This window comes from Cynoglossus semilaevis, chromosome 3 (assembly GCF_000523025.1).
Source record: "Cynoglossus semilaevis isolate Cse_v1.0 chromosome 3, Cse_v1.0, whole genome shotgun sequence".
Taxonomy (NCBI): domain Eukaryota; kingdom Metazoa; phylum Chordata; class Actinopteri; order Pleuronectiformes; family Cynoglossidae; genus Cynoglossus; species Cynoglossus semilaevis.
This window is the reverse complement of record NC_024309.1, coordinates 8,996,512-9,009,036: the sequence shown is the minus strand read 5'-3', so window position 1 is coordinate 9,009,036 and position 12,525 is coordinate 8,996,512. Positions and strand designations below refer to the sequence as shown.

At 40.0% G+C, this 12,525-nt stretch overlaps 2 protein-coding genes and 2 non-coding genes across 4 annotated transcripts in view; 2 read left to right on the top strand and 2 right to left on the bottom strand.

The window, feature by feature from the left end:
* Positions 1-2,804: 2,804 nt before the first annotated feature.
* On the bottom strand, positions 2,805-2,877 carry trnaa-agc (transfer RNA alanine (anticodon AGC)). The gene has a single exon. It is a non-coding gene; the product is annotated as a tRNA-Ala (tRNA).
* Positions 2,878-3,224: 347 nt separating this feature from the next.
* Positions 3,225-3,311, top strand: trnay-gua (transfer RNA tyrosine (anticodon GUA)). The gene is given in 2 exon segments: positions 3,225-3,261; positions 3,276-3,311. It is a non-coding gene; the product is annotated as a tRNA-Tyr (tRNA).
* A 1,198-nt stretch (positions 3,312-4,509) lies between these two features.
* LOC103377129 (tripartite motif-containing protein 55) lies at positions 4,510-11,527 on the top strand. Its single transcript, XM_008307788.3, has 8 exons — positions 4,510-4,638; positions 5,383-5,552; positions 5,930-6,107; positions 6,718-6,813; positions 7,782-8,015; positions 8,104-8,126; positions 9,434-9,558; positions 9,648-11,527. Exons 1-8 carry the CDS (start codon positions 4,510-4,512, stop codon positions 9,821-9,823), a joined length of 1,131 nt encoding a protein of 376 aa, XP_008306010.1. The 3' UTR covers positions 9,824-11,527.
* A 232-nt stretch (positions 11,528-11,759) lies between these two features.
* LOC103377128 (corticoliberin) overlaps positions 11,760-12,525 on the bottom strand; it is a 1,898-nt gene continuing 1,132 nt past the window's right edge. Inside the window, exon 3 of the mRNA XM_017031726.2 lies at positions 11,760-12,503. Coding sequence (XP_016887215.1) covers positions 12,202-12,503 — 302 coding nt within the window. The 3' untranslated portion in view covers positions 11,760-12,201. The remainder of the gene's footprint in view (positions 12,504-12,525) is intronic.

The following is a 12,525-nucleotide window of genomic DNA, read 5'->3' as shown; positions in this document are numbered from 1 at the left end:
AAAACCACATGTGAAAAGCAAGCTGTTTGCTTTCTCTAGTTCCTGTGATAAATGGACGACTTCTCAAACCAATCAGACGTTCAATGCAATTATAAAAAGCAATGTTAGAGACACAAATTCAACATTTAGTAAAGTGATGGAGACACAGAGACCACCTGGTGATTATGGACAATGTGGATAATAATCAGCTTATCTGCTGTCAGTATTTCATTGATTTTATATTTTTTCATATTTAGATTTATGTTGACTCTTTACTGGTATTTCACATGATAGGCAAATATTTTGCTTCCTAACGTACTGTACTGTACCCCAAACAGAAGGTCAGTTGACCAGACTGACGTAATGGAAACATATCAAAAGTTATTCTTTATCTTTTTTCACCATGTTTTATGTGGAACATTATTCAGGCTTTTGATCCACATGAGTTTGTTTTTAATGGTCCTGACAGAAGGTTCAGAAAATCAATCTGTTTATTAATGGTAATAAAAACATGAAAATGTCTTTTATTGTTTTGATGACATTATTATATTATTACAAATCTGCTTGGATTTTCAGTTTGAAGTCCCTTACTTTGTATCTGTCTCTGTCAACTCTGGTGTGGACTTTCCTTGACGGTGCATTAGGAACCGTGTGTTCCGTTCTCACACCCACAGCCTAAAAGCCAAAGGGGAAAATGAGATGTGAATAACACATATCTGTTTTACACAATGCTATTACATCTGTACAAATACTTCAGTGTGAAAAGTTCATGATTATGTTTTCTGCAACACACAAAACTATGTCACTATACTGGAGGGAACAATTCAGGAAGCTAAGATAATCACCACAGATCATCATACAGGTTCCTATTGGATTATACTGTGAACCAGTGTAAATAAACTTCATTTCTATGCATGTTTTAGATACGGAGAACTTTTAAGACAAATAGAACGAAATCTTTTATGAAATTAAAATGATTTCTCCTACGTATCCTACAGTGACCTTGTGAATCAGTGACAGTGACAGGTTTCCATGTGCATCAGTGTAATATGCCTTCCACGTCACTGAAATATTCATGCACGGAAACAGGTGGCAACCATTGATCTGCTTACATCCTGCTCATTAAATACAAATTTAACTTCCAATCTCATGTGTTTGAATTAGGTCCTTTGTTAATCGTTTTAATCGTTGGCTCTGCGAGCAGGTCCTATCACTACATACTCAAAGGCCTATTTTTCACCTCTGTACAGGAGAACCAGGGTCACGCTAACCTCTTTGAAATGCCACCATATGGCATTCACTCTGACTTTTCAAAAAAAATCTCTTTACTGCTGCCTATTTGTCAAGCGGGAATATTATGAGTCAGAGAGTAACGGCTCATAAATAGCAAACTGGCTTCAATCACAAAGACATAAACAAGAACTCCTTCTTAATAGATCTCATTTGAATTCACTTTCAGCAGCCGTCTAAATGATGAGCTCTTGGCAAGAAGCTCGCCTGTTGTTAATAAATAAATAATCACACCAGTTTGGGCGTCTTGAAAATTACTGATCAGAACTCAACGAAGAGAATTTTTTCTTTTTCTTTTTTGCTTTCTATTACAGACACACATGGAAGTATAATTTGTGGTTAATCACTGGAAAAGGTAATAAACAGTAAACTGCAAAATATGTGACAGGCAGAACACAATAAGTAATAATTAGAAGGCGGAAATATCTCTCACTCCTTTACGCCTTTTTGTTGAGCTTAAATAACTCGACCAGACGCAGGAAGAAAAAATATACAGAACAGTTACCAAACCTTAATAACGGACATGTTTTTCTAATGTAGCACAGTTTAATGGAAGTGAAATGCATGAGGCTGAATGCTAATATAAAAATGTTTTCCTTTTCATACTTATAGCATATAAATGATTGTTCTTCTGTGCGAGGAGCTTTAAGAGCTCTAATGTTCCTGCCTGTTGGTGAGCATTTATTACAGTACATACCACCTGTGCTTTGTATGTTTTGGCCTTGAAAGTGTCACTTGTGTCGATAAAGATAAAAAGCTGCGTATTGGGTTGCAGATTATAGGGAGCTTCCTGATGAAAATAAAAGAAGAGTGTAGATCCATATAATTAGCACATGAATAAGGAGTAAATAAATAATTTTATCATCTAAATTATTTTAGTGCTGATATAAAAAAAAATTCTCTGAACAGAAGCTGTTCTTCTGCCAGCCAGAAAAAAAACTGACAGGCATTATAAACAAAGGCACATTGTGTGTGAAACTTGCTGCTGGTAATTACTGTTTTCAAGTGCAGCACAGCGATAAGTCATTTCACAGTCGCAGCCAGTTATATTTATTTTCATGGGCACTTGAAACTAAGTCACATATTTAATAATCACCCATAAACTCCCCTTTAAAACTATGCTACCACAACTGTGCAATGCGCACTATACATTGTGGGACCAGTGCAGTAACACACTATTGCACATAAATGGAAATATAAAACTATAAAACATATTTTTTGGAGTTGTTACGACACGAATTATGCTGCTAGACAAAAAAAAGCACCATAGATTATTTGTGTTTTCAGCGAAGGCTTCTGATTTTGTTTTTCTTTATTATTTAGTACATGTACTTCGATGACGTTATTTAAAGAGTCACAACACAAACGTGTATTTTTACCTGTGATATTCCTAACGAGCACTTCCGGTGTACGTTATTCACGTGACGTCGGGAGTAAATGACAAACGACAAAACCACGTGTTATCTATGGTGGCGACAAGGGACTCTTAAACGACGACTAAAACGTGACGTGAAATAGCAGCTAAAAAACATCATTGGAGAATGCGGGCATCGATCCCGCTACCTCTCGCATGCTAAGCGAGCGCTCTACCATTTGAGCTAATTCCCCTCGTGCGCCACTTGCCTTAAGTAAAATATTTAAAGATATTCTTAGACGACCACATACACGTACTGTTTAATAATAGGGTTTGATGCAAGAACCGTAAGTGTGAGAAAATTGACAGAGAAAAAGAGCAGAGCTCATTGAAGACGAGTTGGTTTAAACTAAAAGAATAAAAAACAGCACCCACCCAATTTTACCACCCTTTTTGCGCAGTTATTAAAACGTTCGAAACGTAGAAAGTGGGGTGCCTCGTAATCTGTGAAATGGTTCATTTGTTAACGTACATTTACTCCCCAATCAGCTGGACGAAGTAAAAACTTCAAAAGTAAATTTTACAATCGCTCACACTAACTCCTTCGATAGCTCAGTTGGTAGAGCGGAGGACTGTAGGTTGATTAACAGTGATCCTTAGGTCGCTGGTTCAAATCCGGCTCGAAGGAAAGTGACTTTTTCTTCTCTCTAGCCTCGTTGGCTTTTCGACCATAAACACCGCAAACCTACATTAGCAACCACACTGAACAGCTAATAAGGTTGCCCTTTTTAATTCATGTGTTAGTGTTAGAATGTTTAACTTTTAAAACTAAATACAATACATTATTTTACATCTACATTTTTATCTCATGTATTTTATTAATACATTAATGCAAGTGTGATCAATACAAGGGTCATTACATATATTACTATATGAATATGAAATCACTTTCTAGATAAATAATGGATTATTCTTTCAAAATATTACAGAGCGCAGCTGCAACTATATGGAATCTGCCTTTACAATAACGGATTAAAGGTAAAAAATATTACCTTTTGTAATCAAATTATGCAGAGTTTAAACTAGATTTCACAATAGAATGTGCATAGGTTTAGGAAAAGGATGTTCTAACAGTGCCTGGAAATATTGTTGAAATCCAAAGTTTCCTACAACTGATTAAACTCTTCCTTGAATTATATGAAATCCTCCTGAGCCACAGTCCACAGGGTTAAATAAAGGACTTTGTTTAAAAGCCAAGCTCATACACTGCTTTTAACGTCAGCCACATCAGAAAGCCACTTTCAATCTTCAACCAGCCAACTGTCATAGAGGCCTATTATACTCCCACAATGACTGGAACATGGACAAATCTGAATTACCTAAATGCTGAGTAACAGAGATGATGACTAAGCGAGTTAGAGAACATTTTAGAGTGGAGCAGCAAAAAGGCAGCACAGATGAAATCATTTTAAAGGCGTTATCAACTTATTTACTGCCTCTGATTTGTTTTTCTGTTCGTCATATGGTAACTGTTATTGTAGTGGATGAATAACAAACACCACTTGCATTGAGCACTTATTTTTTTTCACCATTTCAAGTGTTCGTGCTGGTGGGCAGCTGTTCAGTGCTCAGTTTCAAATATGGGCAGGGTAAAAATGGCAACCTTTGACGTGACAGCAATAGCTGCTAAAAACAGCCGTGACACCAGTGTCATAGGAGCCCACACCCGCTAGGACAGGACAAGAGGAGCAGGCCTCTCTTCAGCCTGACTCGGGGCCTGGTGAACGCGACAGTTATTGACAGACTTCTCACGAACCGTAGCAGCTCCAGACGTCCACTCCAACTCTGTTTTCTTTTGTGGTTTTTTGTGGATTTTGTGTTGTAAAATGAATACAATGGAGAACTTGGAGAAGCAGCTGGTTTGTCCCATATGTCTGGAAATGTTTACCAAACCTGTGGTCATCCTTCCCTGCCAGCATAACCTCTGCAGGAAATGTGCCAATGACATTTTTCAGGTAGGAGACTCTACATCATATTTACCACTAACACACGGTCAATGTATCCATATCTTTGGCTAATAGCCCATGCTATTCACTAATAATTCGATGAGGTATTTATGGGAGGCATGTGACACATAAGTGTCCCTAAAATGATCGTAAAGTTTAATTTATTAAATAATGAAGATGTACAGTACACCAAGATATTACAGTAGTTTTAATAAATGTCTTGGTATAATTTATATCACTGTTCATTTATTTTAGTTGAATATGTGAAAGATATGAATGTGACTGATGTTTACAATGACGTGTGCAGTTTTCCAGACAAGGATTGTTAAAATAAGGAGGTCATTTTTAATAATTAATTAAAATCAAAGTCCAAACCAGTGATATACTGTATATTTTAATTCTATGCAGTATTATAACAACAGATGGCGTTATCGTGTAGATCACAACCATTTTCTTTGAGTAAATATTGAGGGTACATATCTGTACTATACTTGTTTATTTCCCTAATGTTGGATCAACAGTCTTATCTTATCTTAATTCACTCATTATATTATTTGAAGGATTATCTATTATTGAACTTTATGCTGCTGTACACTTTCCAGGTTTGTATACAAACAAGGCTACGTTGAAAATTCACTGTTTTTATTACAAGTTAGTCGGAACTGGACATTTTCTAGTACGTTTAGGATTTAATATCAGTCATTAATGTTAGTGGAACGATCTGTACAGGTTTGAATTATAATGTTCTCACAGGCTTCAAATCCATACCTGTCGACAAGAAGCAGCACCCTGACGTCTGGTGGTCGCTTCAAATGTCCCTCGTGCAGACACGAGGTGGTTCTGGACAGACATGGCGTGTACGGCTTACAAAGGAACCTGTTGGTGGAGAACATCATCGATATGTTCAAGCAGGAGTCAAGCAGGTGAGACAGACGGAATTTGACACATTTTGTCTCTAATGTCATGACACACATGACACATGAGACTGAACCGAGATATAATCTAACTGTCTCAGGTTTGGATGACTGTGTGAAATAAGACCCACAACAAAAGGGTGAATTATTACAGAGTCATGATTTAAATTATGTTACAAAAGAGGAAAAACTAAACCTAACAGCGTGCACCTGAATTCACACTGAAATACTGAACGGCAAAAAGGTGATCAATTAACGGACCATCGATGACCTCTTGACACAGGCCTTTGACATTATCAAGCACCCATTACCCATCGCATCAATATGTTCCAAAAAAAACCCCCGGCTGACACCGAGGTAACACTGTTACTGTTCCACCTCCACAGCAGCAAGCCAGCGCCAGCCAGAAAGGAAGAAACGCCCATGTGTGACGTCCACCAGGAGGAAAAGATCAATATTTACTGCGTCACCCACGGCGTGCCCACATGCTCCATGTGTAAGGTTTTTGGAGACCACAAAGACTGTCAAGTGGAACCTCTGAGCAGCATTTACCAGACAAAGAAGGTGAGGCCTGAAATAGCCACAGAGCCTGATAATCAACAGAACTGATTACCAGATAGCTCGCTAATTACCTAGGCAGGGTGAGAAGGTAGAAGTAGGTAAAAAGGTAGGTAGATATGCAGCCGTGGTTCTCAAATAATGGTGTAGGCACCAATGGTGGTACTTAGGCTCCCTCTAGTGGTATGCAGAAGAGTCTAATTTCCATATACTTTTAATTATTCAGCGTGTGGGTCTGGTTTCAAAGTAGGTGTAAGTTGTAGTACTAATTCAATGTATTGTGTAGGAATATATTTTCTGCTTGTACAGTATTCTGTGTTTAGCTGAACAGAGAATACTTGCAGATCCAACATTTCTAGGTGGTACTAGATGTTTGCAGTACAAACAAGGTTTAAAACAAATACTACAGGAACTGTTTGAATACAGATCCATTTCCTTTACAAATGCTGTTGAGAGAATAAAAGTGAAGACTTTCAAATGCTCTTTAAACAAACCCAGGCTTACAAAGAAAGTCAAATAATTCCATTTAATTATTAATGTCCTATAACCTTTGAAATAGATTGTTCTTCCTCACTGACATCTAGTGTCTCTCCACCGGCATGTCCTTACTCCCCAGACAGAGCTGAGTGACGGGATAGCCATGATGGTCGGTCACAACGACAGGATGCAAGGCATCATCAGTCAGCTAGAGGAAACCTGTCGCGCCATAGAGGTCAGTGTCCAACCGCAGCTTGCTTAAACAGCCGTCTGAAATAATGCTACTGCCTTCACCTGCACAGACGTATCAGCAGGTCTAATCGGTACCACAGCGACGGCTCCACACTCCACTTTTGATCAGTTTGTATCATCGAGAGCGTGAGCTGAAAGGAGAGAAAGTCATATTACGTCCATATTATTTTCTTTTTTTTACATTTTCCCCTAATGCACTAGGCAGGGCACTCTATCCTGTCTCCACTCCATCGACGTTTAAACAAGCTGTGTTATTGATGGACGGAGGTTGGACAGCTCCCCGATTCTTCACATGCCACAGTTGGCCCAGGAGAGGAGGCGCTCAGTGGCGCCACTTAGGACAGACACACAGAATGAACTGTTATTTACTCTCATCCCTCTATCTCTATTCAAAGGAGACCGTTTAAATACAACAAGTGTTAACTAAAGTAGAGTGACAATCAATACGTAGTACATTTCAAATTACCAGGTATTCTTCTGTGAGTGTCCGAGGCTCCATCTCACTGTATTTTAGGTGAAGCACTAGCACTGTGTAATCATCAGTGCTGCTGCATGTAGTATCAGTATCTGGAAATACAGTTTATTTAGGTTTCATCAAGTCAGACCAGCTGCCCAAGACTTTTGCTTTAAATCCAGCCCCAAACCATAACAGAGCCTGAACCATGCTTCACTGAAGGTTCCTGGACAGTCATTATATTTTCCGACCTGATAACAGCCGAATCAAAATCCACAATGTGTTAAGCTTTTGTATTTTTTTTACTTGCAAAAAGGAACCATTCAAAAACCGTTAGTGTAAAATGAACTCATTTTGTACATTTTTAATTGTTCGTAGGCACTGATGACACTAAGAACGGGAATGAAAAAACCTGTAACTGCTGCTTAAAGACAATTATTTTAGAATGCTACATGTGTAACTAAATTGTGTGGACATTTCCACTTACACTGGTGCAGGAGAATGGCCGGAGGCAGAAGACCTTGGTCTGTGAGAAGTTCGATCAGTTGTACACCATCCTGGAGGAGAAGAAGAGGGACATGAGTCAAAAGGTAACGGCCGAACAGGAAGAGAAGCTGAACTACATCCGAGGACTGAGCAGGAAGTACGGAGACCACCTGGAGGAGAGTTGTAAAATTGTGGAGATGGGAATTCAGACTCTGGAAGAGCCAGAAATGGCTTCATTCCTGCAGGTCAGAGGTTACACTTTAACCACATCACTGGACGTTACAGAGAATCCAAGTGGATTCATGTTTATCTTTATCCCTCTGCCTCTTTCAGAACACAAAGCCTCTCCTCAAGAAGTAAGTTCATATTTTCATCATTGGTTTAGAATCCGTCCTTATTCAGTGACAACACTTAGATTTCCCCACGAGCAGGAAAACCAAGACATCTAATTAGAAACTCCTGCGTGTGTTTCTGTGCCCTTTTGCAGTGTGTTTTCTTCACATTCCAGTGAGTCATTTGCCAAATTAACATCTCCGCCCACACATAAAAGCATCAGTCTAACGCAGCAGGATCACACCTGCTGTCAAAAGAAAAGTTGTGAAATGTAACAAAATTCCTATCTATATCTGTGGCATCTTGAAATAACTTATGAAAGGCGCTCAGACTGATAACGTGTGTTATGACAAGTGTTACATTGACTCTGACTGCTAGTTTGTTTTTTTTTATTTCCTTTACACATATACAGTGCTTTTGCAACAACATTAAAAATGTTTTCCAGTCATCCTGGGCCATTTGGAGGCGTTACAATAAATAAATAAGTGAGTATGAAAATAAAATGTTTTTTAGCCCTGTCCCTGTAAGCTGGAATAGTTGGGGCGCCTCCCATTGGCTGGGAAAGAAGATTAAAATGTCTGTTCCTTTTCCACGTTCTGCCATTTAATTAAGTTACTTACTTTATCAATGAAACTTCAGTAACGTGCTGTCGTTAAAAATAAAAAATAAGGGATTGAGTGTATGCCATTCTGTCAGGTATGGTAAACCGGCAGGACACCAGACAACAAAATGCAGTCAGTTTTGCGGTGGTTAGACATTAAGTTTGTTATTCCGACACTACTTTAAGGTTACTTTGTCGACTAACGAATGCGCTGCGGCCTCACTGGTTGTCTCCCCCGTGTGGTTACAGAGGAGTGTTTACATAACGTCGCTCATGTTCGTTCAGTGCTATGCTAAACAGGCAGCTGTTCTTAGTGTGGCATTGTACATGGTAGTGGGGCTGCAGTTAGGTGTTAGGCAGATGGCAGAGCCTTGCACAGATAGGAGAAGTAGTGTGGATGGAGCGACCCAGTGTGAGAGACGGGATTATTTCATCAGTTATTATTGTGGGAATGGAATGGAATGACTCGTTTTGAAACGCATTTCCCGATCTTAAACATACAAAGTTGTTGATTTAGGAGTTGACAGACACAAAAATCAATATTGCATCATGTGTTCCCTTTCTTCTTCTCCTTCTCCGTCTTCTTCTACTTCCTCTGCCACCTCCAGCTCAGCCTGTTGTCTATTTGACAGAGCCTCAGAGAACGGTGTCTAAACCGTACATGTATATAGTAAACTTGGGCCACTTCAACCTTTATGTGTGTTTGTTGTCATGTTTTCCTGCATGTAGAATTACAGAGGCCTCCAGCACAGCACACTTAGATAAAGTGGAACGTGGCTACGAGAACATGGATCACTACAACGTGAACTTCAAGAGAGAAGGCAAGGCCCTGCGCAGCATCGACTTCATCGCTGGTGAGGCAGACGTTGGCTGACGTTGATTGAATTTGCCCATCAGAGATCTATTTTCTTTTAAATATAATTCTCACCTTGTACTTTTACAGACGACGAAGACGAAGACGACGAGGAAGAGGACGGAGATGAAGGCACCGAGGATGGAGAGGGGACCCACCTTGGGTCAGAGGGCAGCGCCGGCACGGCCGCCTCTCTCGCTGCCTGTTCGACCTCACAGCAGATAAACTCCACCCCCAGCACAGAGAAGAGCTCTGCCTCGACCTAGCTGCCGGCTCAAACAACACCCTATCCTGGAGAAAGGGGGGAGACAGGGGGATGTTAGGACAGTTTTGAATGGTTTCCCTCAGATTGGAGAAGAGTGAAATATATTTAGATCTGTGCCGGAGGGGAAAGAAGAAGTTGCGGAGGCGTGGGGTCGGCTTCTGTCCAATTCTTTATCTGTTGATGTGATTGTTTGTGTCCTTTTCACACGGACTGGTGTCTTTTTTTTTTTTTTGTTTTTGTTTTTACAGAGATATATTTTGCTTGTGTTTTGTTGTTGTTGTTTTTTTTAACCAGAAATTGCTACTGGTCACGCCCAGATTTTTAAAAGTGACAATACTTTTTTTTTTAAATGTCCCTGACCTTTTCCAACTCCTGGCTCAAACTACATCATTAGAACAGAGCAGCACAAGGGCCTCAGGTTTTCCACCCCGTCGTATACATTTATGACTAATCCCATATATCTACATGATTATATCAGTAAAAAATCTATCGTTGTGACATTTCCATTTTTTCATAACACTGAATGGCCTCATGTACCTGTGGCAGTACATGCAAATATATTTTCCTACTATGGACACTGGATGGGTTTTGCATTGTTACTGTATTATATATAACGTGTCATTAAAAAGTGCACTGTATAAGGAGGCCATAGTTTTTTTTCACAAAAATGTAGCCTTTCGGCGGAAATCCGAATGACGTTCATCTCCTTTTTGTTCGTTTGCATAACATTTTGCTACAGCTAGCATAGAGAAGAAGACAAAAAGAAGTCTTCTTCTCCATATATTAAAAGAACTGACTAATGAATTAGTGCCACCATGTGGTCAAAGTTGCATTGTATCTGAGCTTCGGGGTATCTCCGGTGTCTTTAGTTGATAACCTATGCAGTGCAAAACAGCAAGTTTCTGTAGCCCTCCAGGTGGCGATGGTTTTAAAACACTGGTTTAGCAAAGTTTTTTTTTGTTGGTGAGATGGAGGCTGGAGGACGAGCCACTGTGGCGATCTCTGAAGGGAACAGGCCACAGATGAAGAGGAAGATTCAGAGGTTGTGTGTAGTCAGTAAAGGTGATGTTTTTCTTTTTGTTCAGTTTCTTAGATTTTTACACCTCTCAATGGAAACCCAACAAGAAAAGCACCTTTATTAGTAAATCTTTAAGATGTTTAAAAAAAATTTGATCCCTCTGTCCTAAACCTCCAGGTCAGTGTTCCTGCCCAGCACTTCCTGTTCAAAGCAGCTGATGTTGCTGTTGTTGTGATGATGCCTGGAGCCCGTGGACATTTACTGCTGTCTCATGACAGTCTCACCTCTGACTCCTCAGCAGACCTGCCCCAAAGTTCAAATCGAACTTTTGTAGTTCCTCACTCGCTGACTTCCAGTCTACAAATGCTCAGTGTGGCGCTCGGCTTGAAGTTTTTAAGTGGGCCAAACAGAGTGGGATGACTCACATGCAGCCACGGCTCTTGTTTAGTTCACCCCGACGACTCGGGTCAAGGATCAAAACAGCTCGGACGGACGCACTGACACACACACAGTTCTTTCACGCTCATCAGTTATTAGTGAAGCATCTTTGAGATGTCTGGAGGTGACGACTGTTATTATGGATGTAAAGGAGGAAAAGTAATGTTTATTTTATTTTTATTTCTTGTGTTTGATGTCTTATGAGTGACAGAATATATTCTTAACACACCTAGCGATAGAACCACATCACATTGGGTTCTTTTTTTGGGGGGGGGCATGGGGGGGGGGGGGGGGGGGAAGGTCAGTTTCATCGGGGCTATTTGTACAAGCTTCAACCAATGTGTTTATTTATTTATTTTAAATTTCTATCTCCTTTTGTTGTTTTGTGTCTTTTCAAACACCCCATTAAAAATACCCTTGAATTTTTCCCAACTACTTAACTGGTTTTAAGGATGTTCACAGAGAAGTGTAAGCATTGCTTTTCATTTTCTTTTTATTTAAAAATATACTGATGTAAGATGTCCTCTGGCACAACTGAAAATGATTGCACATAAGTTTATTAACAAACATAAATATCATAAATACAGTGCTTCACCATCTAAAACAAAACTTCAGTTTTTCTCTTTTGTCAATGCAGTGATTCCTGAACAAAATCATTTCACGTCAGGTCAGTGATATTGTACAGATCGGACATTAGAACGGCGGGGTACAATCGGTCAATATACAGTGAGTCAAGCCCGTTTATGCTCCATAGATTGAGGTTAAAGCTATAAATAAATAATTTGATACAGCAGCACTACGTTGTACAGAGCCTATTAATGTGCTGATGGTCTGAATGTAAGAAGTAAGGAGGAAAACAAAAAACTAAGAAAACGTGAAAAAGAAAGTAAACAGGGATCTTTGGCGGAGAGGGAAGGAGCTCGTTATTTTCCAAAGAGCTCCATCATTCTTCTGTTATTTTGCGCCTGCTGAGCCATCTGTTCCGCCTTGGACATCTCCATCATCTCCCGGAGAAGGTGGAAGGTCAGATCCAGGGAAATCGCCGGGTCTTCGGACCTCCTTCCCCTCTCCATCGACTCATCACCGCGGTCCTCGAACATGAGCGCCCTGATGTTCCCAAATTTTCCTTGTAAAAGACGCCGTGTCAGCTGGAGTGGCAGCGCTCTGTTGGAGATAGGACTTCCACCGGGATACAGGGAGGAGGACGGGAAAGAGGTAGAGTGCCCACTTCCAAGGCGGAGGAAATA

Excerpts from the sequence above, each read along its gene's own strand:
- LOC103377129 (XM_008307788.3), top strand. The coding sequence starts at position 4,510 with ATGAATACAATGGAGAACTTGGAGAAGCAGCTGGTTTGTCCCATATGT. Across the intron at positions 6,814-7,781 it reads AAACCTGTCGCGCCATAGAG|GAGAATGGCCGGAGGCAGAA; the intron begins GTCAGTGTCCAA and ends ACACTGGTGCAG. Across the intron at positions 8,016-8,103 it reads AAATGGCTTCATTCCTGCAG|AACACAAAGCCTCTCCTCAA; the intron begins GTCAGAGGTTAC and ends TGCCTCTTTCAG.